General features: G+C 43.5%; 1 protein-coding gene across 4 annotated transcripts in view; it reads right to left on the minus strand.

The window, feature by feature from the left end:
• LOC101686178 (androgen dependent TFPI regulating protein) overlaps positions 1-24,268 on the minus strand; it is a 62,335-nt gene extending 38,067 nt beyond the window's left edge. For 2 of the 4 annotated variants that reach the window (XR_006602593.1, XM_045067017.1), the window contains exons 1-4: positions 24,142-24,230; positions 23,215-23,542; positions 13,448-13,582; positions 11,769-11,870 (exon numbers count right to left, since the gene is read on the minus strand). Coding sequence is in view for 1 of the 4 variants with exons in the window: in XM_045067017.1 (XP_044922952.1) it covers positions 11,769-11,870; positions 13,448-13,582; positions 23,215-23,367 (390 nt within the window). In the remaining 3 variants the exon portion in view is untranslated. Of the gene's footprint in view, positions 1-11,768; positions 11,871-13,447; positions 13,583-23,214; positions 23,543-24,141 lie in introns of all 4 variants that reach the window. The other 2 variants (XR_006602595.1, XR_006602594.1) reach the window with 2 other exon arrangements.
• Between the last annotated feature and the right edge of the window lie 3,683 nt (positions 24,269-27,951).

A 27,951-nucleotide genomic window follows, 5' to 3' on the forward strand; every position in this document is an offset into this window, starting at 1 on the left:
GTGTTAAGTGTGTGTGGGGGGTCTCTTTAATGACATCGAGGACATTTTCAATTATTTTAGCTGTTCAAGGATGGCAAGTAAGTTCACCACAAGAAAGGCAGGTCCAAACGTGCAAAAAACGTCTGTTGAAAGAAAATGTACAAAAAGTAGAGTGTCCATAGGGTTCAGAAACCCTTGAGATAATTGGCAAAAAGATATACTTTGATGATGGGAATATGCAAAAAAAATTTCACAGAAGCATGAATGAAAGCTTTAGGAAGTCCAAGTTCCACCCAGATTATGCCAACTCCAGCTTCCCACACAAGTATGCGTCTCACAGCCCAGCCCTCACTTCCAGACTTAATCAAGGCTGTCTTACGTGGGTCGAAATCAGCAGAAGAAGCTGCTATGTTTTTGATCTTCTCCATCATGATCAGTGAGAAAGGCATTCATGATAAGAAACACAATCTGATTAAAAGGAAAGTACATTCAACTAATCTCAGAGCTGACCCCACAAGTCAGAGGCTGTAAAAGGCACCCAGCCCACAAAACTGTACCCGGTAGGCACCTATACTGTCCCCCTTAGCAGTGTCCCCAAAACTGTGAGCTGTTATTTTTAAATATGGAGGTTTCACGTTTTGTAAAATGCAGATTTCCAACTTGCGTTTGTTCTTTTTTTTTTCCTTCCCTAATGACAGGTACCCCTTAGACCATATGAGATGACTCCCTACTGTTTCCGCAGCACTGAGGGGGATTTTTCTCCCTTCTCACTGTTGCTGTGCTTAAAGAACTGCTGTGCTTAAAGAACTGCTCTGTTTTCAAAGACGAGAAAATTACAGAGAAATGTAGTGAAGTCTAGAATCTCAGTGAGGTTTCTTTTGTCTGCTGCTGGCTTCCCTCAGTTTCCTTACCCACTCAGCCCCTCCAGCACCCACATTTGTTACCTTGAATTGGGTTTTAACTTTATTGGCCCAATGGCACCACATCAGTGTACCCTCCAGGGCCGGATCCAGAAAACCAAAGGAAAATGCAGAATATCCGTGTAACTGTGAACTCAACCTCAGACTGCCATCAACCCCAACCCATCCAACTACACAGGGCTGGCATCACGTTTCTCATCTGCCCCTTGGTTTTTATTTAGAAAGAAATTACAGCAATCACAATAATGACCCAAAGTGATTTTTAAAAAAATGCTGTCCTTCAAGAATGCTTTCTTTTTTTTTTTTTTTAAGATTTTATTTATTTATTTGACAGACAGAGATCACAAGTAGGCAAAGAGAGAGAGAAGGGGAAGCAGGCTCCCCGTGGAACAGGGAGCCCGATGCGGGGCTCAATCCCAGGATCCTGGGATCATGACCTGAGCCAAAGGTAGAGGCTTAACCCACTGAGCCACCCAGGCACCCCAAATGCTTTCTTTTTAATCCTGATGTACTCACAGAAGAAGGGCCCGTGAAGATAGGCGATGGCTCATATTTGCAGGACCAGAGACCTTTTGGGGACTTGGATTGTCTCCCACGGGGAGGATCAGCATTGGGACACCACAGTGTAGGGAAATTGAGTAATAAATGATCCATGTGGCACATCTGGTAATTTTAGAGTTTCCAAGTCAGGACTGAAAATGCAACCACCATTGTTGCTTGATGGCAGACCCCAAGTCTACCCGTATGTGGGTACATGCGTCCAATTACAGGTAGACCCACCATTCAAGTTTAGAAGGGCCATTAGGTCTTCTGGTTGCTAAACAGAATACAAAAAGGCCACAGCCACAGAAAAGGGAAAGCAAGCCTCCATTTGCTAATGTCTTAACCATGTATCTCACACAGTGGTGGGCACATGGCACGTATCACAACCACACCAAGTTGTCTCCCTAAAAATAAGCTCTAGCCAAGGGCACGTGGGTGACTCAGTTGGTGAAACATCTGAGTCTTTATTTCAGTTCAGGTCATGATCTCAGGGTTGTGGGATCGAGCGCCCGATCAGGCTCTGTGCTCAATGGGGAATCTGCTTGAGATTCTCTCTCCCTGCCCCTGGGCTCCTTCTCCTCTCCCCTTCTCTACAAGTCTTCCCCATCTATGCAAATTCGTCCAGTTTCTCATGTTTAAATATCATGGGCATGATCTTGGATTTTTTTCCTTTGCCCCCCTTTAATCCAACAGCAAGTTTATAAATTCTGCCTTCAAAATACTCCTGCAGTCTCTCCATTTCTGTCCATCTCCACACCTACATCCCTGGCCCAAGCACCAGGACTCCCACCGGGATGCCTGCAATGGCCTCCTTGTTGGTCTCTCCACTTGCACAATGTTCTATAGATGGCAGCCAGAGTGGGCCTCTCCTGACACAGAGCAGGTCATGTCACACCGCAGGAACAACTCTGCAAAGTCTTCCCATGGTGGGAAAACCAGGATGCACAATCCTCAGCCTGGCCTTCCTGGGCTGCTCCCACAACCCCGCCAGCTGCCCTCCTAGTTGGCACACCTCCCCTGCTCTTCCTTCCTCCAGCACACTGAGTTCCTTCCCACCCCTGGGGGCTTCACACGGGTGCTGACTTCTGCCTGAACTTCTTTTTGCCCTGTTTCCTACCTGTGAGCAGCTACTTATCTTCAGAAACCTAATCTTATCTTCCTGACCCACAAATCCATATTAGGCACTCCTGCCGGTCTTTCTCCTAGAATATTTAAAAGTTTGTCCTCATACATTAACTTGGGAGATTAATATCCATCCCTTCACTAGACTATACACTCCGTGAAGGCGGGGGTTCTGTCTGGATCCTACATTGCCAGCCCCCATACACACAACACACATGAACATGACACCCAAGACTCCCTCATTCATCTCTCCCTCAAAAGCACAGAGAATAGGGCAACAAGGATTTAATCTAAAAGACAAAGAAAAAAAGGCTTCAAGGATACACTCTACGCTCCTGTAAAAACACTGAGCATAAAAGCAGGATCCCCACTTTGAGCAAAGCTCTCACTCCCACTCCCAAGGTGACCAGCCACCTAATGCCATGCAGCTCAGTGTGCGGAGCGGAGCTCGTTCTTGTCCCCGTGGGCTCACTCCTCCTAATTTTGCTCTTGGGAGAAAGGTTAGAGAAGATGGAGGGATCTCATGAGCACATGAAGGTGAGAAACAATAGAGCTGGTAAGTACGTAAGGCTACCAGTAGGGGGGTGGAATTGGCAAAATTTAGAAATCAATTGCCAAAGGAATCCCCTGTAGACACGGATGTTCTCATGGGATTGTGGGGGGTGGGGTAAAGGGCAGGGCCGGCCATGCAAAACTCAAGGTGTTTGAGAGTTAGAAATCCATGGCTTGCGGGTGAGTGGAATCACTGCTGTCCAGGAGACGAGATGATGCCCTGCAGGAATATTCCCCTGCCCAGTAAGACAAGGACGTGGAGGTGAGAAAGAGGTGGACTTAGACAAACTTGAATTTCCAGTTAGGCAGGAGGGACTGCTCTGCAACAGGGAAGATGTTGAGACCAGGAAAAAGGGTGGGAGCTAGGAGAAAGCCCTTGGGCAGCTCCCTGCCCCAGGGAAGGACCGGGCTCCACAGCTGTCTTGGGGCGGCTGGCAGTAGGCTTCTGAAATAGCCAGAAGCATGGTGTGGCTTTTCTGTGCTGACTCTCTCATCAAGCAGGGATGTTCCTTGGAATCTGACAGAGAAGGCTCTCCTTCCTGGGCTGCTCTTGGACATTTTCACTTCTGATCTGAGATCATGGGACGTTAGCTCTGACCCACCCACTTAGCTTTTTTTTTTTTTTCTTTCTTTCTCTTGGTTATTCGGAAGGGTTTAGGATCTTCTGTTATGAGTTTCTCCATCTGCTTACTCTCCGACATAAAGTCATTCTTCTCCTTGGTTGCCAGAGAAGTAAAGATGAATTACGCCACAGAGGAAGGGAGACCCACCAGCACACCCTCAAGGACACAGAAGGATTTTAATTATCCAAATGCCTAATAACTTCTTAGAAAATATGTAGACTGTTTTGATCATTAAAAAAAACAAAACAAAACCAAAAAACCTTTGTGGGGGCGGTGCCTGGGTGGCTCAGTTGTTAATCGTCTGCTTTGGTTCAGGTCAGGATCCCAGGGTCCTGGGATCCAGCCCCACATTTGGCTCCCTGCTCAGCCGGAAGCCTGCTTCTCCCTCTCCCACTCCCACTCCCCCTGCTTGTGTTCCCTCTCTTCTTCTCTCTCTGTCAAATAAATTAAAAAAATTCTTCTCTCTCTGTCCTTTGTCCTTAATTTTGAAATTGGGATGTATTTTCTAAGGGGTATTTTTTATTTAGAAAGCAGCCTGTTGTTAGAAAACCACAGGGTAATGGAATTGTGAAAGCAAGCCACTCTTCAGCACACATTAGAGGTTCTCTGAAACGGGATTTTAAAAAATAAAAAAAGATAAATTTTGGCCATTGTGTTTCCTGCTCTCCAGAGATGAAGCAAGCAGGTCCGGTGTTCACTGGTTCTAGTTACATAAACCTGTGAGCCGACTGGTAATCCTTTGGCAGTTCATTATCACAATCTCCTGTTTACCCTAAGACTTCCTGAGGGGCAAGATGGCTTCATTGTCCTTCCTCAGTTAACTCTCCTCCCTAATCCTGGTTTAGCTTCGGATTTCACCTCGGAGCCTGAAGCATTCATTCAACTTCTCAGTGTTTCCCAGGTGAAGGCCTTGGAACAGCTAACCCCTCCAAGATTAGGAAGTAACTAGAATGAATAAAGGCATAGCTACAAATAGTTTCAAACAAGAGGACAATCATAGTGATTAAACCTGAAGAAAATATCCAAGGAAATATCCTCATGTAGCCAATCACTGCCTTTTCATTCTTGCTCAGGACCTTGGGAACAAGGCTTTGGAAGAGATCTTTTCTGTATTATACCACGAAACCAGCCATTCATGGACTTCTCTGGTATGTCTCTACCCTCCCTAGAGTCACGGGACAAGTTCTTTCTCAATACTATTTTCTGCTCATTGTTGGTGGTCATATTTTCTTCCTGATGTGGACCTTGTCTAAAGTAGAAAATTGCCAGAGAAGATTTCAGAATGTAATGATAAAATAGATTTGAAGAACAAGGTACAGGAGTGAATCAAGGAATGTAGACAGACTGTAGTGGAAAATGTAAGGACACTGGAATTTCCAGAAGGAATGCAGTTCTACTGACGTCTTGACCTTATCCTAGAAGACCCATTCTGACGTTCTGACCTCCAGAACTACACAGTAATAAATCTGTGTTGTTTTAAGACATTAGGTGTGTGTTACTTTGTTAAGCAGCAACAGGAAACTAATGCATACAGCATGACAAACGCTCTACCTCCCCTTACCACCACCCCATCAAATTGCTCTTGTGCAAGTCACCAGAGAGTTTGATATTGCTGAAACCAGTGGAAAATTCTAACTCAAGTCATCTTACAATGTCATCGTACTTGACCTCTCTGAAGCTTTTGACATGCAATACTTCCTTTCTTGAAAATTTTGCATACTTGACTTCTGGGAGGCCAAAGGCCACTGGGTTTCCTCCTAACTCATGGGTACCTCCTTCTTAATCTCCTTTGTCAAATGTTCTTGCTTTCCCTTCCAGGCATGGAAAATGGAAGGTTCTAAGGCTTCATCCTGGGGTATCTTCTCCAACCATATTTACTCTTTAGGTGATCTTATTTAACTTGGAAAAGAATCATTATGATGAAAACAACCAAGTGTATGGCACCAGTCTGGAAATCTCCCTTGTGCTCTATACACAACTTGCTTTTTCTGTACCTCAGCTTTGTTGTCTAATAGGCATCTCAAACATGTCTAAGCAGAACAAAATTTCAGTAGCTTCCTTCCTCACTTTATCCAAGTTTCTCTGAAAACATCAGCTTACCGTAGAGACATCCCCTGACCACTCTGATTACCCTATATCCTATAGACCCACTAGTTCTACACACACACACACACACACACACACACACACACACGCTGTGCTCTGTTCCCTCACCCTGCTTTATTTTTAGTTTTAGTATTTTCACTAAAGTACTTGACATCATTTATTCTTTATTCATTTCCTTGTCTTCCCCACTAGGATGTATATGTTCTCCACAAGGACAGATTTCTGTGGTTGGTTTGTTTTTGCATACTCAGTGCTTAGAAGAGGGCCTTGTATACAGAAGGCACTCTATAAATGCTTATTATCACTGCCTCATGTTAAAGTTAAATGTCTTTCTTATTATTATATGTATTAGCTGGTTATATATTATATAAAAATATATAATGCAGGCTCCCTATAGTAGATTATGTTTGATAAAAATGGCATCAATGAAGATATGGTTACAAAGTTATTTTTTGAAGAGAGTGCATTTCCAATTCTCACTATACAAGAGCTGCATGGTTTCTATTAACTTTCAGCTCTGCTTCAAGTATCCTCTGATGGATTTCACTTACCACCCTATGAGTGACATGGGCTGATATCAGCAGAACGTACTTTGGCTGGTATCTTGTGTCCTGGGGAGGCAGCGGTGGATGGGAGGTGGAGTCTCCCGTGGGAATCTTGACCAAGTCCCTTTTTTTTTTCAGATGTGGACTTTCTGGGAATGGTAATGGGGGAGCAGGGTTTGTTTTTGTACCTTTGTTTTTAATGCCACAAACATTCTGTCAAAGATGCTGCTTAACACAGTTTCTACTTTTAGTAAGTAATTTATATGTAAAAGATTAGATATAAAATATCTATAGTTTAAGCTTCCTGAAGTTTAGAAACCAACCTAAATTGCTAAGGTTGGCCCCAAGGAGAGTGGATCATTTCTCTAATCACTTCTTAGAAATTTCTCTTATCTCCCCATACAGATGAAAACAGTTCTTTATATATCATAATGGCTTTTTTAAAATGAATAGTTCTTGATTTTGTCTTTTAGAATTGAACTAAGTATCAAAATCATCTGGGAGTCCTCTTTTCAAGTATATGCTCAGTTACATCTGGAGATCTTAACCTGAGTCCCATAAAAGCAATCTACAGAGTCATAGATTTCCTGATTCACAAAACAATCTATTCCCAAAGGTTGAAAAACACTGAGCTACCTGTAGTATCTAGATTGTGGATCTCCTCTGCTTAGAAGGATGGTGGGGTGAAGAGTCAGGAGGGCTTGGGGATGGGGTGATAATCTGTGTGACAAAAGGTGACTCTTTGGTACTGATGTGTTGACAGATGACCTTCTTTATTCATTAGAGTTCACTTCCTCTACTTAGCAAACCAATTATGATACATCAGGCTTAGGGGTAGGAGCGAAAAATCTGAGATTAGGTCAAAATTTAGGGAGAGACAACATCTTGCATGCCATGAAGGTGTAGAGTTGCCCTGTCTCAACATTTCAACTCCCCAGCACACCCTCAGAGAGGGCCCAAAGGCCTTCTGGGTTGTTCATTCATGACACATAGATGGTCATAGCAAGGCCAGACACAGGGGACACAGAAGCCCTCCTCCCATTCATGTCATTCATTGGTCAATAATCACAAATTGCAGAGTAACACCTCACATGGCAATAATGTCTTCTATTAGTATTAACTGTTATTTTATTATTTCACTTTTGTGTGTATATACCAGGCTCAACCAGATTTAAGTGTGCTAGAAATCAAAAGCTTTGTCCAATATTGACCATGGTGATACACACACAGTCAGTACTTAATTATTTTTTCAAATGAATAAATAACAACGCATGAAATAACCAAGACTGACATTGGCACTTGCTCCAATGTAAGGAGCGAGAGTAAGGTCTATCTCTTAAGAGTAGGGTATTTTGAAATCTCCCCTAATACCAATGAAAGTTTTATCAGTTCTAAAATTCTGTAACCATGCATTGAGAGTTTTCTATGATAAGATACCTATGCCACCCATGATACTTTGTAAAGTGTTTGCATGCACGTTCTCAAAAACTGTACTATTTTCAAATGTTGAGGGGCTCTGAGGGGGTTCTCTGATCTATTTCAACTCTCCCTGGTGGCAACCTGGACAATTTAGGTTGGTTTCTAGAAAAAGAAGTTCCCTGGTTCCCTTCAGGTTAAGATCTGATGGTTTCCTCAGTTACAGAGTCCTCTTCCTGCTATTTAAGTCTGCCTGCTCTCGTTCTATCTTTAGTAGTCATTTAGATAAGAACCGGGTAGTTAATGTTTTCCTGGCAAGACCTGGAGGAACACTTTGCTGTTCTTTTCCTTCTTTCATGAAGCCTGGAGAAGGCTTAGCAATGAAAGAGGCAGGTGGATCTACTTTAAACAAGGCAGCCTGGTTCTAATGGGCGTTCTTAGGGCACCAGCCAATGGCAGCCCGTCAATCGTGAGTGCAAATATCTCACTGATGTTACTATTTGGTTTGAATAAAAAGCAAGGGTAGAAAAATGTCCATTAGAGATGACAGTCAACTTTGAATGGCCGTACTTCAATAATGAGTCTCCAATGAGCTAGAAGGATCAGCCTGGGAGGATTCCAAAGACTTGATGAATCACAAAGATCTCAGAACCTCACTGTGCCAAAGGGAAAAGTGTTATTTCTTAATCTGACAAATGCTGTTCATTAAACCCAGGGCAGTATCACAAATGGTAATGGGAAAAACATTCAAAGCTAAGACTAGAATAGCAAACTAAGTACTGTTATGGAATGAAAGAATCTTTCAGGAAAGCATAACACTGGCTATGTACAGCAATAATCCTGATATTGTGGAAGAGAAAAAAGGGGGACTCTGGTTAGAGCAGGTCCAGCCGCATATAGAGACAACCAGTGCAGTGTCCAGCCTGATCGCCTACCATCAGTCTGGCTGCCACAGCGGTGGTCTCCAGGTACTCACTCCTTTGGGTTGTCATGGAAGGACACTGTTAGCATGGAGAAAGAGTTGAGAAACGGACCCAGTAATAGCTATTTCCATATTCATTCCCACTGGTATGAGAAATTAGCAGAAAGCGTTTTTAGAGGCAACAGACCAGGGGGACCAAGGGGATTCAACAGTAAGGACAGAAAATGTCCAGAGAAAGGGACATGATCTGGGAAAGAGGGATGAAATGCAGTCCTGAAGATCTTGTGTTTGGAGCAGAATAAAAGGAAGCATAAAAGTTTGGAGGTGACCACATTAAGGATACCCAATGCTGGTTTTGCTGATGCCAACATTTTTCCATAAAGATTCTGTTGAGAGTTTCTCCAATTAAATGAACAGAAAACAGAAGAGTCTGTGTCTGACCCAGGGCAGATTGCTTCCTCCTCTCTTCTCTGTCACCAGTGTCATCCTCCGTAGACTCTGGCCCTTTCTCCCTAAGGGATTTACTTGATTGACCATAAGACAAGGAGCAGGGTCAACAGAAACCCCTAGACTGTGAAGGCACAAATAATCTCAAAACCCCTGTTGTATAATATCTGCCTTGCTAATTAGTTCACAGATATGATATACATTATCCAATTATCTGCTTACAAAATTACCAACATTCCGTATAGCTGTTTAGCAAGGTTGCAAATGCTGGGCATTGCCATTACACCTGTTTGGAAGAAATCCAGCTTCATGTCTATGTGGAACATGGAACCCCAAAGAAGTAGGAAGCTTGTAATGGTGGTAGGAAAGCTCCTACATGAGCTTACAAAGCCATGAAAAAGCCATAAAGTGTGTTCAATATATGTGTTTGGCTCCAAAACAAAAAATAATAATAAATAATAAATAATAAAAGACACTTCCTACACTCTGCCTTTTCATTTAGTAACATCTAGTAACATCAGTTATTTGTCCCAAATCACTTCATTTTCTTTTTTTTTTTTTTTTTTTTTTTTTTTTTTTTTTTTTTTTTTTTTTTTAAAGATTTTATTTATTTTATTTGACAGAGAGAGAGATCACAAGTAGGCAGAGAGGCAGGCAGAGACAGAGGGGGAAGCAGGCTCCCTGCTGAGCAGAGGGCCCCGATGCGGGGCTCGATCCCAGGACACTGAGATCATGACCTGAGCCGAAGGCAGCGGCTTTAATCCACTGAGCCACCCAGGCGCCCCTCACTTCATTTTCTTAAGTCAAGTTTTGGCTTATTACCATACAGATGGGGATTCTGGATTTCTTTCTTTTAAATGAGAATTCCCACTTTACTATGTTAATCAAGCAGAGTGACATCCTTTTTGATTTCCTGTTGAATTATGAAACCAGATCGAACCACAAATTTTATACTTATTTTAACAAAAAACAACAAAGAATGAGTTCGTCTTGGATTTAATTCCAGCTGTCCCATTTATGAGCTTGGTAGTCCCAGGAAAATTGCTTAACCTCTCTGAGCCTTTTATTTTTTTTCTAATTTATAAAAAATCAGGATATGGTTGTCATCTAAGGAAAGTTGTGTGAATTAAATGAGTTCATGTTTGAAGAACAGGCTTAGCATAGCACAGTATAGAGCGCCATTAAAAATCTGGAATATTCCCCACATGTGTGTCTCAGATTAATGTCAATGGGGATTTGGGAAGATAAGGAGGTGGTGGGAGGGGTCCCTGAGAGGTGGGACTTCTTTAATATAAATTTTTGGTCCTGAACTCTGAGTTAGAGCAGAACTTGTATATCATTGTCAATTAATAATCACTATCTCACTGATTACATATTTAAAGTGAAAGTACACTTTTCTGGGGGAAGGGCACATGAAGGGGCAGAGTTAATGGAGTTGCTGTTCCAAATTGGCAATTACGCAGGTTTTAAGACAATGGAAAGGTTAGGAGCAGAAGAAAATCTGTGAACATGAAGAGATTTCATATTCTCCCTTGTGATGTCCTGTTTTTTTGGCTTTTTGGGTTTTTTTAAATGTCATTTGCTTTGCAGAATCTGAGACCTCCTTCTGAACTCCTGATTAATGTGGATATGCATTTGTAAATATGGAGAAGCTGAGCTAGGACTTTGAATGTTTCCTGCATACATGCAGTGTTAACGACTCAGACCTTCTCTTTCATCCAAGATGGGGCTTACCATGTACCAACACTTCTTGTCCAACCCACTGTTCCTGGCATTCAGATACCAGTGACCTGAATCTCTCAGAACAGGTTCTATTTACTATTTAGCCCCTCAAAAATAAATGCATGAATTAAAAAACCAAATGGGGGCAACTCCATAAAAACAGGTAAAGAAGAAGTGCGTTTGTGACCAATGGTCCCAATCAAGTGTTAGCTGGAGAGCGGCTGATGGGCTGAGATATGTCCTGTGGGTGTTGGAGTGGGTTTTTCTTGAAGGTGGCTTAACTTCTTTCCTAGGTCAGAATTTCATTACATGCTATTCACTGAAGTCACCTCTCTTTCAGGACTGCAGCTGCCAAGACATTGCCTGTCCTTATGGTTGGGTATCTTCTTAATGACTTCAGAGGCAACTTGCAAAGAATGTCGCCTGGGCATCCCCTCTCCTCACAGTGACTCCAATTACAGTAGCTGTTTTGTTTATTTTGTATCCTCACTGTGCTCTTTACTTATTTTTTTTTAAGGTTTTATTTATCTAGAAGAAGCCTGAGCCAGCATGCAAGAGTAGGGGGAGGGACAGAGGGAAAGAAAGAGGGGGAATCTCAAGCAGACGCCTTGCTGAGCATGAAGCCCAACACAGGGCTCCCTCTCACAACCTTTAGATCATGACCTGAGCAGACATCAAGAGTCAGATGCTCACGGACTGAGCCTCCCAGGGGCCCCCTCCCAGTGCTCTTTAAATAAACAGTGATGGTATGGAAAAGTAATGTACAGGATGATGGGGACTGAGAAGTCTGGAAACATAAATGAGGCCCTTTGGAGTTCTCAGTACGGAGGCTGATGCCTTTGTGTAGTCACTGAAGTTGCCCTTTACTCACCATGGCATGATTCAACCACACTGGAAAGATACCATCTAAGGCCTTAGGGTAAACAAGCTCTCGATCGTAGAGAAAGAGGATCCAGAACGACAAAAACACAAACTGGAAAACACAAGACAAAAATAGCATCATTAAGTTTGTTTTCCATCAGAGCTTTCTAAGTTAACCAAGGAAACATGGTAAAATAAAAATAGACACCAGTTTTAGAGATATCCTATAGACACATTATAGAAATGTAAAATGAAGACAGACTTCCTGACTGTTGAAGTCTTATGTCCACTCTCTGGGGATTCCAGAGAACTGGGGATCAATTAATTGTCTCCATGGCAGTCAGGGAGGATATGGACGAACAGGTTTCACAGACCATTAAGTCATTTTATTTTAACCAATGACATCTCTTGTCTAAGCTTTCACTGGGAGTACTAAGATCAGCCACCTGGGTGGTTTGAGTCTTACTCTTTCCTTGCCCCCCACCCCTTTTAGTAGACATGGCAAGGGGATGCAGGGAGAATGGGAGAGGACAGAAGTGACTAGCGCCCAGGATAATTCACAAGCTAGTTAATATTAGAAAGTTGTATCTCCCCCTTTCTCAGAGCTTTGAAATCTCCCCATCTTCTCGTGCCTCTTGGCCAAGTGTCTGCCCTCTGGGTTACAAAGCCAATGTAGAGATGGGGGTGAAAATAACCATTAATTTTCCCATCTTCCTATCTTCTTAAATTCCAAAGCCTCCATTTCTAAGTCTTTAAAAAAATGAATAAATTCCATTGCTACTAAAAACCTGGCCTTTAGATTTATGGGGGTGGAGGAGGAGGTTTCCTGCAAAGTAAAACTGGAATGCCAGGACTTGCTCTGTTATCTGAGAACTTGTCAGTGTTTGGGCAGTTTCATTTTGCACTTAAGTCTGAAATCTCAATAATATAGGAGGCAAGACCAGGACAGGCGGAGGGAGGCAGTCATTCCTAAGCATAAGCCCTGCTGGGCAACCTGCAGGCTTGATCTCAGTTTGCTTCCATTCTAACCAATGAATGAAAACAGAAGCAATGTCATCAAAACGTGGGCAGTGTCAGCAAATACACTCGCTGTCGCTGGCATATGTCAGGCTTCTTTCCAGTGTCCATTCATTCAACAAAATGAATGAGGCACTCACTGTGCACCCTACACTAGATATTTTGGACAGACTGTCTCACTCTCTCCCCAATTGTTTTTTCCACGAGCCAACGCTGAAGTTCTCATGTCCTTGCACACCCCCCCTTTTTCTAATGGTTTCCACTTGCAGAAGTAACATATGCTCATTGTAGCAAGTGAAACAAGATGTATAAAAGGGAAAATGAGTCATCTGTCTCCCCAGCACTGCATTCCCAGGACTCTGGTGGAGCCAAGGCTATCTTAGTTGTAGTTTGATTAAGAAAGATCCTTCAAACTTCCCCATTGGACATCCACAAGGATTTTGAATCAAATGTTTCCAAAGATAAGAAGGCAGTGATAATTCTGGTCAGTAATGAGCCTTATTTCCTGATGACACCGGACAACACAGTACAGTCCTCAGACAAGACATTCATGCAAAAGTCCTTGTTCTGGTTCACAATAATGGGCACCTGAACAGCCTTGCTGACCAGGAGGAGTGATGTTCATCCAAAGGGACATGTGTACGATATTACTAATACATCTTTGTGACTTACTGTGGAGATTGGGAAAGCCAGCGTGGTAAAAAGCAGGTCTCTGAAGGCGGTCATGAACTTAATGTCTTTTTCCCCCTTAATTCTTTTTAGTACATCTTCCACACAGACGACCCCGTAGAAAATGGCCTGCAAGAGCTGAATTCATTACAACAAATGAGGGCATTTTCATTTGCTTTAATTAATACATTCTTCACTGATGTAAAGCTCCATCCCTCTGGGAGCAATGTTGGTTTGAGAAGGAGGGGGCAGTTGGCTATGTTGGTTGAGAGCCAATTCAAGGGCTGGTCTTCCAACTCAGTGGGCCCTGACCTTGCTCGCTAAAACTGATTGAGTAAAGTCGTTTAGGGGATAATAATGTGTACAGTATTTAGTGTAATGGACTCGAGCTAAAACGGAAACAAAATAAAGAGTCAGCTTAAAAGGAGAATGTAATGAGAGTTACCTCAGCCGCACGGAGGTGGGAAAAACCAAATAAAATAGCACAAGGGCAAAGAGCCAGACACAATGGTGGACGTATTCTGGCCTCTTCCCATGAAGAAAAAAAAAAAAAAGATGTTAAATGCCCAGTGCTGTAATCCCATTAAAGAAGCTGGAGTCAGGGTTAAGAGCGCCACAAAGGGGCTCTGTGCTCTTTCTGAGGGAGATGCACAAAATGGTGTCTTGCTTATCTGAGGGGCAAGTTGACATCTTCCCTGATTGAATGGGGTGCCTGAAGCCCTTACAAAGAAAATCTGGCTAAAGGAGTGAATTAAATGCAGAGAGATAGAGCAGGCCAGGCTCTGGTGCATCACTAAGTACCATGAGGTCCCTGAGGCGACGTCAAAGAGACATAGGGCTCTTTTCAGGGAAGTAAGACCAGGTAAGGGCAAACTTTGCCCATTCTTACTGTTTTGAACAAACATGTGGCTTCTGACTGATGGCCTTATGGGTCAAAGTACAGAGTTATGGTTGGTTTTGATTGTGCTTGCATTAGAGCCCATCTGATTCTTCTTTAGAAAGCTCTGGGTTGGTACAAAAGGGGCTATCAGAAAAACTGCCCTCAGAGTATGAGTCAGGTAAGGTCTGGAGCCTGGGACATTGCTCTCAGGATGGATCAGATTAGCTGTTGGGGAATTACCTCTGAGGTCTGAACTCTAGAAAAAAGAAGTTCTAGCAGAGCTGACCTCCTTCCATTCAGCCTGAATGGGTGGGTGAGGGAGGATGCAGAGGTGAATTAGGCCAGCCTAATCCAGACCCAGGACCCAGACCTGAGCTGGGTCCTCAGACTGGCAGCACTAGTGTCACCCAAAATCTTGTGAGAAATGCGGGATCTCAGCCCCACCCTGGACTGGGAATTAGAATCTCTGGGAGTGGGGTCCAGGAACTTGTTAACAAACTCTCCAGGTGATCTTTACAGATGCTCAAGTTTTGGAAACACTCACTGGATTAGACATAAATTTATCACTGAAAATTCCTAGTGACTACTCAAAGCTCTAATAACAGACTTTCATGGATTTCTTGTTATGTGTCAGGCACTGATCTAGGTTTTAATGTCTCATAACCACCTTATGAGGTAAGTGCTATTATTATGCTCTCTCCTAACTCATTTTACAGAATAGGAAACTGAGGCATAGAGACATGAACAAACTTACTTAAAGTCTTAAGGTTGGTAAATGTGGATTTAAAACCCAGAGTCTGGTTCGTGAGTCACACTTTAAAAAAAAAAAAAAAGAAGAAGAAGAAGAAGAAGTCGGGTTTCATTAAAAGTAAAGCACCAAAGGAGGTCAGAAGAAAGCCAGCTATCTCCAGGTGGGAGAATTAAAATTGACTCTGAAAAATACTGATGCCTGGTTTTCAACCTATCTCTCTGGCGAGTCTAATTTCCTAAGGGGTGTGGATTGGACTTCAGGATTTTTAAAAAATTCTCTCAAGTGATTTGCATCAGGGCAGCTAAGGTTGAAAACCACTTGCCTAAAGGAACTTTCATTTGGACATTTAGATCCAAGAGAGGTGGGACAGTGAAGATCCAGGAGTGAGCACTACTGGTGGGATGAGCTTGGAGAGAGAGAGAAGTGGAAAGTGAATGCAGGGGCAATGCCCTATCCACAAGGCATGAGGGACAAGGGGACCGCAAAGTAGCAAAGAATGACCAGATAGAAAACGGAGAACGTACAAGAGTCCCATGATCCCTGAAAGGAGGAGGAAGTTTTAGAGCCAGAAGGGTGGTTCCAAAGAGGGGTGGGCAATGGTTTTGAATGTCCTGAAGAGGAGGTCACCCCAACACCCGCCATCTACTTTTGACATTCCGCCCCTGGGCTGCAGCATTGGGAGCCGTCTTTTGCACATGGATGTTAGAGGAAGTTGCGTCCTCCTCCGCTCTTTCCACCCCTGAGAGCAGCTCTCACCTCACCCCTGGTTTTACTTCCAGCTGTTCAGACCACAGCAGGCAGCTGCTGTAGTTGGGAAGGGCAGGCATGGGGCCTGGGCCCCGGCAACGAGGCCTGCGCTCTTCTATCAACAGAGCAATTAATCACGTACTGAGCACTGAATGTCTGCCAGGTTTTCTGTCTTTGGGGAGAGGACGCCTCCACCCAGCATGTGAAGTCCATGTGACTGCTTTCCTTAGCAAGACCTTCCTAGGGTCACCATGAGTCAAGCTCGTCCTAACTTTCTCTGGCTCTTCCCAGTCAAAAATGTGGAAATGGGATTGGGAGAAAAGAACACATAACTCAGAGCCTCCCTGGCTTCTCCTTCATCAGTAAAACTTTTCTCCACACCACAGACTTGCCACTCACGTCTCCACCTCCCCCACCCCACCCCTTCTCCCCCACCCCCGCTCACTGTATAGGCCAACTGCGTGCGTGGGGCAGCCTTGTCCCTACTGATCTCAATCTGCATTGACATGCCATCATCTGTACCAACAGGGAATATTTGTGGAGCCCTCACAAAGGAACTCAGGAGGGAGGCGCTAGGGTGTTGCCAAGAGAAATAAATAAGCCAGAACTAGGCCAGAGAGAAGCCACGCAGCAGAGCTGGAGGGCAAGGAGAGGGAGGTACCATGAGCTCGTTCAGTGGAGAGGCTTCTTGAAGGGCCCCAAGGTCAGGTTGGTATCAGCTCACCCAATGCGACAAGGGTCTGCACGTTCCGCAAGGACAATACAATGAAATGTTTATAAAATGAGCAGAGAAAAAAAAAACAAGTTGAGGGAGAAAATGGTAGCTATCAGGGACTGAATTATGCTCCCCCCCAAATTTTTATGTTGAAATTATGACCCTCTGTGGCTTTATTTGGAGATAGGTTCCTTAGAGAAGTAAAAACGTGAAAACGAGGTCAGTCAGGGCAAGTTCTAATCCAATATGGCTGGTGTCTTTCTGAAAAGAGGAAACTAGGATGCAGACCCCATGCACCATGAGGCAGGACCATGTGAAGACACAGGGAGAAAAAGGTGGCATCCACAGGTGGAAGAGGGGACCTCAAGAGAAACCCACCCTGCTGACACCTTGATTGTTAGCCTCTGTGAGAAAATAAATTTCTGTTGTTTAAGCCATCCAGGCTGTGGTATTTTGCTATGGCAGTCCAAGCAGACCAACACAGTAGAGATAAAACAAGATGGCAACAACCGGCCTCCTTTGAAAAATCTCACAATAAAATGATTTTCATTTACATTTCTCACCTATCTGGGCTGCCCAGGAAAGCAGAGCTGATGGAATCTTGATCAGGGGTTATTTCAGAGCTACAGCTCTGTGATTTATCTCTTCTACCAATTCTTTTCTAAGTCTGTTTGTTCCTTGTGCCTTTTTTCTGAAATGTTGCTGGTCTAAGTTTGTTAGCTGGCTTCCGTTTTTGCTGCTCGCTAACAAATTTACCACCTGGGAAGGCGCAATTTAAGTAGTGCAATTTAAGTAGTGCAATTTAAGAAACCATAGCTAAAGGAAATTTTGTTTTTACATTCACATGCCTTCACAAGATTCACAAAAATCTTAAAATGATGGAAACTTCGCCTTTCTAAGTCATCAAGTTAATTTCTTTGCCTTTAAGCCAGAACCTTCTTCAACTATCTCAGGAAATGAGAATTTCTTCTATTTAAAAAAATAATAATTCCAGAGAGGGAAATTCCAAAAGTTTCCTGAACAAGACATTACAAATCTTATTGGATGAGTCAAGTCATCCAATACCCAGCCCAGCTCTATGCCTGACTTGAACACGCTGGGACTTTTCTTAGGTCTCGCCTTCAAAATGATGCAAGACTTGCAGTAGGAGACTATTCCAGAATAAAAGAGCAAACAGGGACTAATGGTGGTGACGATTTTCTATAACTGAGATGATGAGGGTAGTTTGGGTGAAGGTAGAGAAAGCCTTTGCTAAAATAGATGTGTAGTTTATATAATAGACTGTTTCAAGCACCATTCATGTGCACTTAGCTTAAGTAAAAAACCTGAGATTAAAAAACAAAAACAAAAACAAAAAAACAGAAGAAATGATATGAAGAATATAAGCTGGCATAAAAAGGAGGGAAAAAAATAAGAAGAGAAGAAACCCAGAGAGCACTGAAGGACAGGTTGGCAGATGAGTTCTAAGGATGCTCAGCCAGGGTTGCATAGCTGTGGACCACTGGCATCAGAGTAACAGCAGAATGGACAGGCTGGGAGTAGGTTCCCTTACAGGTGGAGTGGGGTTCCCTAGAAAGTGGCTCTGACCAGGTAGACCCATGACCTGGTTATTTATTCGTGCAACCAACATTCACAGAGTGCCTGTTAGGTGCCAGAAACTCAGAGACTGTGTTAGACATAGTACAGGCTAGGGCGGGCTCTGTGCTCATGTGTCTTTATTAGGAAAAAGAGAGGAGAAAGAGGAGGAGGAACCCTTTCTGTATGTTTACTATCTTACATCATGTAGTCAGGTTCCTTGGGAAACAGAACCAGATTCTTAGATCTGCCTGCAGAGCATTCATTGAGGAGTGCTCTCAGAACAACTGTGAGAGGGAGGGGCGGGGGTGGGGGAGGAGGACAGAGCTGCAGGAAAAGATGAAAGGCAAAGCACTTGCATGGAATCAGCTGGTCTCCGAAGGAGCTCTGGAGCTGAGCTGGCTCTTCAGAGTTATCCTAGCGACCGGCCTCTCTACCCCAAATCAACCAGTCATTGGATGCAGCAACCTCAGGGAGGACCCTGAGCCTTGTCTAGACAGCTCCCTTCTCCTAAGGGCATTTCTGGGATAAGACCTCAGCTGTGAGTCATCAGCAGCCAACACTCCTGCCGGGAACTAGGGAACAAGTACCTTGATGCTGGGGACATGGAAGAATCTGGGGGCCACACCAGGGGATACACACCATATGAGGATAGTGAGGCTCAGGGATGTTAGGTAACTCACTCAAGATCACACAACAAGTGAACAGCGGAGCCAGCACTCACCCCCAGCCAACCTGGCCACAGAAGAGGGGTCTTCAATCACTGACCTCTATACAGTGTATATATAAAGAACCTACCAGAATGTCATGGTTGCCCAGGGACGTTACAGCTATTTTATTTTAGGTACTGGTGGTGACGATTTCCTGCCATCAGTTCTTACCCTTTCAGCTATCTGAGAGGTGAAAACAGTGGCCTTAAGCATTTTTGTGAACATATAATCAATTTTTGACTCTGTTAAGTCAAAACAGAGAACAAGTTCTCTGTTCCACAGATGAATGTATTAGCCTGTTAATGAAAATTAAATGTTGGCCCCCACTGGGTCCTGTAACATAAATGGATCCCGTCTTCTCATTGTTTGTGCACTGCTCTGGAGTTTGGACCAATGGAAGGTCCTCAAGGATTTCTCTTCCCCCGGCCCTGCTTTGCCATCTCTGAGGACCTATGTGATGAAGTTACTGTTGTCAGGGTGACAGACTGAGGAGGATGAGGTCAGAGCTGTGGGAGGCTTAGGCAACTGCATGATAAATGGAGGGAAAGGTCGTGTCTCTGTTGGTTAAGGGGGGAGGGGACCATCCAGAATCTCCCCTGGAGATCCCAGTTATGTGGCACAAAGTTTCATGAGGAATTTTACTTTTAAAAAGAGGAAAACCCAGCACACTGTATAAAGCCAACAAGTTATATTATAGCTAAAATCCCCTCCAATCCCCATCTCCCAGTTTAGTTTCCTTGAGGTCAGGGGCAGTCCCTGCATAGAAATGGAGTGGATAGGGAGGAGGGGACACAACATTTGTCCCAGGCACTGGAAGCCTGAGCTGACACGAGCCCCCTGAAGATATCCACAGTACAGCCATGTCTCCACACCCAGCTTCAGGGGCGTCCCCATTCAGCACAGCTCACTGCTCTCTGCTGGAGCTGGCCATCTCCACCCCCAGGACAGCCCTGATGCCTGAAGGCTGTACCTGCACAGCTAAAGGGGGCTCTACAGTGGCCGTCCTCTGGTTGGGAAGCTGGAGTGTGCACCCTGCAGAGGGAGATGCCAGAGCAGTGAGGCGGGAGGATGACCCTTGCCTGGACCCATGACCCACCAACCTTGGTCAGGTGGCCCACATCCCAATAAATTGCCTTGGCCTCTGCATGACCTCTACCCAAAGATGAGATGACTGGAAGCCCATCACCACCCTCCTATCTCCACACCCAGTGTGTACAGCATTCTGAGAGCTTTCTGTGTTTTGAGTCCCATATCCCTCATGGTCATTCTGTGATGAGGCACTCCTTTTATTTCTACTTGGCAGATTTGGAAACTCAAAACACAAAGAAATACATGGCCCAGGATCACAGACCCTGGAGGCGCTAGAGCTGAGCTGCCATCCCAGATGCTCACGACAGCAGAGCTCATGCTTATAACCATGGGGCTATACAGCCTCTCTTTCCCAACAGAGAAGTGGCCGCCCCTTCCCTAGGGTGGGTGCACTCCCTCATTAGGCAAAAGCTCACATCTCCTTGCTCTTTTCATTACTCTCCTTGGGAACTAGGCAGGAACTGGCCACTGGGACCAACTCTCAGTGGTACCCCTCCCACAGCGCCCCCCTGCCACCAATCCTGTGCATCTTCCCTCTGAATGCCGTTGGATGCTTCAAGAAGAAAAATGAGGATGGTCAGAAAATTGACCTGCGCTGAGGTGGATAGTGCTTTTGAAATGGGGCAAAACAGATATTTTGCCAAGTAAAAATTAAAGCTGTTTAAAGGGAGGTGGTAAATTTCCTGGAAGGCAAGGAAGCCAACAAGTTTACATAAAATAACTTAAGGAGTATTACAGCAAGTTATGAGACTTCTGTGCCTTTATAAACACAACCACTAGCTAGTCATTAATTAATCACTAGTTGACACACCAATTAATCAGTAGGAAACACAATTATGAAATCAGCCCCTGAGGCCTCAAGAGTGAGAAATGTTAAGGCTCAGGATCTCACCTTGAGCAACATGTTTGGAATCTATCTTTAAACTGATCCTCTGAAACACAGTGAACCTGTCTTAAGTCATAAAACTTAATGTTTTATTAAGAAAACTTCACATTAAGTCATACTTTCAAGATGACACCTAACAGAGCCTGGAAAGGAAACAGCCACAGGTAAGCAAGCCCCTCTGTGTCATTTCAAGAGCCAAAAGATGTCAGAAGAGATAATACTGCTCAGGAAGGCAGAAAACACTGAAGTTCAAGTGCACTCAACATACGAAGTCGCTTAATTTTTTTTCTGGGGGCACTCCGCGCCAGCCACTGTAGCAAATACAGTGTAGACTCATAGAATGTTAGGAGACAGAACTCCTGTTTTGAGCCATTTACACTTTGATTGGAATGTTAAGACTCACATGTGGGTAGAAATAAGAAGATAATACTATTACATAAATAACCAGAGACTGAATGATGCCATGAAAACTCAGGGAAACGAAAAACAAATGTGGGTTGGAGTTGGTCAGCAGAGATTCTAAAGAAAACATGGAATCTGGGGTGGTCTATGAAAGCAGTAAAGTGGTGGAGAGAGGTGGATAGGCCTTTCATCCAAAGATGGTGTGAGAAAGGTGATGGCAAGAAGCCTAGGGACCAACGCTGGAGAAGACACAGGCCTTCCTGGAGAAGAGACCAGCTCTTCTGGGGAGAAGGGGACCTGAAGGCTGAGTCGGCTGGTGAGCTCTTCAGTCAGGAGTTCACAGTTGGATCCATAAAGTAGGAGGGAGCCACTGTGATTTCTTGAGGGGCAGAACCACCTTGTGTAAGCAGGCTCATGACGGTTATAACAAAACCCAACCAAAACCAGTGCTTTGGGAAGATGAATCGGAAATCTGAGAGGTAGATGCATGGATTGCTTGCTAATAAGAGGGCAATGAAGAGATAATCTTGTCACCTAGGTACAAATTAATAAGAGCCTGTAATTACAGGGATAGTAAGATTGGGGAAGAAGGAAAAACATAGGATCTGGTGGCTGATTTCATCAGGGAAGTGAAAAGGGTATTAATACTAGAAGAGTGTCTTCCACAAGATAAGTGGCTTTTTCCATTCTTGGAAATATGAGGGCTCCGGGGCATGGAACTGAGAATGAAGAAGTCAGGGAGATGGTTCGTGGGAGTAGGTGAGAAGTATGTTCTCAGCCATGCTTACTGTGAGGTGGGACGTCCATACCGGAATTTGGATTAGATTCCACCATCAATCCTGGCTGCAGACACCCCTGTCTTTTGTTGACTATTTTTAATATAAAGCCAATAGATAATTCAAAGCTGAGGTTTTCACTATATTATCCTGCTCCACAAAACTATTTCTTTGTGGTTTTCTATTTGTGTGTTTGTTTCAAAAAATCCTATGATTAAAAAGAGTCACCTTGATAATTTCAAGTACACAAGAGAGGCCAGGGCTGGAAACTTTCAAGTCAAAATCAAAAGCCAGCAAGTAGCCAGACAGGAAGAGAATGTCCAGGCCCCTTGGATTTGAAACTTCTGCATTTCCTCTCGGTAGCCCTTTGGAATATCACTTTTTCTGACCATGCATAACTTCTCTTAGGATTGTGAATCCCAAGGACTGGAATATTTTGCCCGGTTTCTGAAATCACAGGTTTTTACAGCACCCTACATTTTAGTTAAAAAAATCTGAAACAGTAATTAGCATCCCCAAAGGATGGACTATTTTTAGTTTTTAACTAATATTTTTACATACTCCCAAAACATTTTTTAAAAACCCGTCTTTCTCTCATTCATTCACACTTCATTCATCAGAATGTGGTCAGCTGGGCTAGAGAGACAAGAAGGAATCGAGTCATAGGATTGGTTGGTGAATTGTTAAAAATGTGTATTTGCCATTTGGCTGAGTGATCCATCCTTTACAATGGAGCCTGAGCCTATAAAGAATTGAAGTGGGATCTGAACATGGCAAAATGTGTTTGCTTTTCTTAGATAAATCTGTTAGTATGTGCTGGAAAATGGCATTATTCCCCCATTGGAAATTGTGCTTCCCATGCAACATACGCCACTCTGTCTTCCCTCACAGATTTCCCCAAGCAAAGTTCAAAATCCTGCTTGTGTTGGTAGTCAGCCCCACAGTGAAACTATTAATTTAGTCTTTCCATTTGAGCTCATCCAAGAAGAACTCCAAGATATGATTCTTTTCAAAAGAGTGTTTAACAATTAGCACAAAATACAGCTACCAATAACTTCTGAGCTGGGTTTCTCAGAGCAGATTGTCAAGTCAAAAAGAAAGTCAAAACGCACAGACAATGAAGAAGGAAGACAAAGAATAGAATTTTGTATTTAATAAAACTCAAGGGTAATACATGTAAAAACACCGGTACTCTATAGGACAAACAGCTTGCTTCCTGGTATGGTCATATGGACTTACCAGATTTAGGAATGTCAAGTACTTCCACTGTCCGCCATTGAGAAAGACTTTGGATTTCCGCTGGTCTCCTCCTTGTTGTGAGATGTAATAATTGAGAAAAATATACCAGCTCAAAACAAGGAAGTGGTATACGCAGGTACAAATCCTCGTCATGGCTAGCTCTGACCAGGGAGCCGTGATGACTCAGGTAGCTTTCCTCTGGTGTCCGTCTGTGGGTCACAGCCGAAGTCATAAGGCATGCCCGAGAGCTGTAAACCACACCCCTCTGGGACTGGGAGTTCCAGCAAGGCTGAATTTGGCTTCTCTCATAGGCTCCTTCCCTGATAAACTTGGGAGATGGGATTATTGCTGGTTTTTAGATGCTTTTATTTAGATAATGATAAGTAATCCCCAGATTTACAGAAGTTTCAATGCTTAGGCTTGGAAGAAGAGCAGGGGGAAAGGCAAGATCTGCACTTTGCACTGTTTGGCTGGGGTGAGGGTTAAGGGACCTTATTGTGAAACACCAAAAAACCCTAATCAATACTGTCAGGGCCATATCCTCTGTTCTTTTCTTTTTATCTGGGCAGAACAAGGAAGTTGGAATAATATTTCTTGAGAGATGAGGATCAGGTTGAGGAGATGGGAGAGATTATGGGCATGTTTATGGCACAGAGGGAGGTCAGGAGAAAGGGAAAGGATATTCTAATCTTGCTCCTGAGGTCTCTAGGGCCCTATAAAATCTGCAGCAAACTGCTCCTCCAAGGAGAGGCCCCAAGGCATTTTTTTTTTTTTAAGTTTTGTATCTATGCCCTAGAGAACCAAAGGTTACCCAGGGCTGCCCCAGATCATTTACAAGGGTGTTTCTGTGCCATGAGAAGAAGCACAGCAAGAGGTCTGTGGCCAAAGAAGCAAAGGAAGAGGTGTGTAGCCATGACCCCAACATACCTGATTTTAGACATTGCTGGGAAAGAGTGGGGGGTCTCTGCATTGCCTTAGAGAGGATGAGAATGTGCTTAGGCTGGGCAGAATTTGCAGAACTGGGCCCTGCTCAGGCTCAGCAGAAGGCACCTGAGAGAGCACTAGAAGTGTGATTACCTTGTGACATCACCAGCTTGTTTCCCTGGGCAACTGACTCTGAGGGTTCTGAGCAAATCCCTACAGGAAAGGCTCCCAATGCTGTTATGTAAGTCTGGAGCTGGTGCTGTTCAATGGTTCAATCAGGGCTAAAATGTCCTGGGAGAAAGAACTGCAGGCTACACATGAAGGGCAAAACCAAACCAAACCCACCTCCTAAGAGTCATCAAGAATAATATATGGTATATGGTGGCAGGGAGGTGGGGTGGGGAGAGCAAACCTGAACCAGCACTAGAGGGTCTTCATTGAAAGTGTTCCCAAGGGAAAGGATGACCTGACAAATGGTGACATAAAACTCTGTGCACAATTCCACGGTCTCCGTTAAAACTGCAAATAGAGCAGCTCATGCTTTGACCATGTTTATTGTGTAACAGGCCTTACTCCAAGCGCTTTACCCATACTAGCTCATTTAACACTCTCAACACCAGTTTGAGGGAAGCCCTGTTCTGAACCTCACTACTATGAACCTCATTTTCAGATAGGGCTGCTAAGAGGATGTGCAAAAAGTAGCAAGAGGCAGAGCGGCAGTCTGTCCTCTGCCCAGCGTGCCTGACCACAACAAAGGAATGTTTGCACTGAATACCCTCAGGCAGCCTCTGCAAAGTGTCTCCACCTGCGGCTGAACTTCTTTTAGGCCTCTCTTTCTCCCAAGGGAAAAGTCCCTCAGGAAAGAATCAGATCTGTTTTGAAACTTGGTGCACATATAAGTTATTGTGCTATGCCTCCTGGGGTGTTGTCGTCATACACATCATTATAGATTTAGGGGTTTTATCCTTTTATAGAAAAAATCTCAAGCCTAAGTCGTCTGCAGATAGGGTAAGGATTTGAGGCAAAAGTGAGAAAAGAGAGGGAAACAAAGACCCAAGTCTCTGGAACATGTATATCCAACCTGGAAGCTGGTCCCTGAACACCTGGATTTTTTCCCTGCATTAACCTCAATGGCCATAGATGAAGACTTTGATAAATATCAATACAGTTGGGACACCTGGGTGATGTAAGTGAAGTGTCTGACTCTTGATTTTGAGTCAGGTCATGATCTCAGGACATGAGATTGAGCCCCACATCAGGCTCTGGGCTAGGTGTGAAGCCTACTTAAGATTCTTTCTCATCATCTTCCTCTGCCCCTCCCCGCTTCAAATATAAATATAAATATAGATATATACAGTTATTTAAATTTATGTATATGTTGTTCAATGTTTGATATTGGAATCCAACTGTTAGCTTTTTTTAATGAATAACTTTACCTATCTACCATCTATCAGGATTTATATAGAGAAAATATGTAATTTTTAAATTCTACATATTTTCTTATAAAAATTTTCACAGAAATGTCTAAAGGAAATTCTACCTTGTGACCATGTTCACATCATAAATTGTATCTGTGGTTGAATAACCAGATAAATTTCCATGAAACACTTTAACCATCTCTTTCCTGCTCTGAGACCAGGTGGAGCTTTGGAGAATAAAGACAGAGTCACCACTTAGCTACATTATATTATTAACTGATATGTACTGAATCTGCTATTTGCCTGCCTTTCTCCACTCGGCAAGTATTTGGAGGCCTCATGTCATTTCCAGGAGGAGAAGAGAATTGTTCCCTAACTTAATAAAAAACTGACAGAAATACACACTTTTTTTTTCCATGGGAAATACTAAAAATATAAAATAAGCACATTTCACATTTCAAATGGAACAGATAATTTGACTATTAAAAGTAACATTCTTTGAAACTATCTTCTGGGAATTTAGAATATCAATCTTTAATTTCACAAATACTTTTCGAACAGCTGCTAATTGCTGGGTACTTACTAGGCTCTGTGGATTCCCTGGGGAATAAGAGAGCTCTAATGCTTGCCCTGATGGAGTTTCTATTCTAGTAAGGAATATGGACATTAAATAATAATAAAATCAGGTGTTAATTTATAATTATGTTAGCTTCTGTGGAGAAAAGCAGCATGAGACTTGCAGTGGTCTGAGGTCAGGGAAGCTGGCCTTAGGAAACCACCTCTGAGCAGAGCTGTGTCCTCTCAACACTCCCAAGAAACTCCAACTGTCCTTCCCAATCTTTTTTGTGAGCCCCTCTTTCTCTGCCCATTCCTTATGTGTTCTATTTCCCAGGGAGCTGCTCCAGCCCTCCGTCCATCTCCCTACATACTCACCCAAGTGATGCTGCTCACTATCATGGTTTCTGCCACGACTTTCCAGTCTATAGCCACAAATTTTATATCTGTATTCTCAGCCCTCCCCATCCCCACAAAGCTTCCAACATGTCTCGAGTACTTGTTGCATATTTCCTGAATGACTCAGATGCACCTCAAACTCAAGATGTCTAAAATGCATGCACTACTTTGTCCCAAATCTGAACTTTTGTTTCTATCCTCTCTCTTGGGGGAGATGGCCCCATTGTCCAACCTGGGAATCTCCTTTCCCTCCTCTGCCTCCCTCACTGCCCAAGTCCTGCAAACTTCATCTCCCAAATCAAACTCAAGTCAGTCCTCTTCTTTCCATTCTGTCTACTGCCCTCGTTCAAGATCTTCCCAATCTCTTCCCAGATGCTACTGTCTTCTAACCAGTTTTCCAGATTCTAGTCTTATCCCCAACTCCATTCTCCCCTAGGTCAGGAGATGAGTCTATCCAAAAAGCCAATTTTAACATATTCCTCCCTGGCTTAATTCCTTTACTGCATCAATATCACCTACAGGACAGCATCCAAGTTTTATAACTTTTTATAAACAAATACCCATCTGGCTTTGGTACTTTCTCCAGCCTCATCTGGTTTCATATTTGATTTCCTTGACCACACTTGGCTAGGTTACATGCAAGTGCTTTGCTCCTACCACCTCCTCTGACTGTGTCTTTGGCTGGATATTTCATAACCATCCTCCAAAATGCAGCTCAACAGTTCTCTAGGAACATCTTCTCAACTAAGCCATATTAAATATCCTCCTTTAGTTCCTTAATACCCCCATACATCTCTGAAAATTGCATGATGATTATTACTGTTTTAGTCCATTCAGGGTGTTATGACAAAAATACCGTAGACAAGGTAGCTTATAAGTGACAAAAACTTATTTCTCACAGTTCTGGAGTCTGGGAAGTCCAAGATCAAGGTGCCAGCAGACTCTGTCTGATGAGAGCTTCCTGGTTCATTGACGTCATCTTCTTGCTATGTCTTCACCTGTGGAAAGGGATGATCATCCTCTGATGATCCCCTCTGATGATCATCCTCTGAGGACTCCCTTGTAAGGCCAATGATTCCATTCATGAGGACTCCACCCTTCCGGTCCAATCACTGACTTAGGATTCCACCCCCTAATCCCATCACTTTAAGGGTTAGTATTTCACCATACACATTTTGGAGAAATAAAACATTTAGTCCATAGCAATTAGAAATTAATCTCTTTTATGAACTGTTATCTCTCTGGGTTCAGAGATGGTGCTTTTGGGTTCTTAGAGCTTAGCATAGTGCTGGATACATAGTAAAAACTTAATCAATGTCTGTTGAATAGACAAATATGTGTATATCACGCATACTTGCCTACTGAGCCTTACTATAAAGCCAGCTCACCCATGAAAAACTTAACTATGTTTAAAGTGTTCAGCTGCTGATTTCTTGGGAGG

Source organism: Mustela putorius, unplaced genomic scaffold (assembly GCF_011764305.1).
Source record: "Mustela putorius furo isolate JIRA1106 unplaced genomic scaffold, ASM1176430v1.1 tig00003870_pilon_pilon_pilon, whole genome shotgun sequence".
In the NCBI taxonomy this organism is placed as follows: domain Eukaryota; kingdom Metazoa; phylum Chordata; class Mammalia; order Carnivora; family Mustelidae; genus Mustela; species Mustela putorius.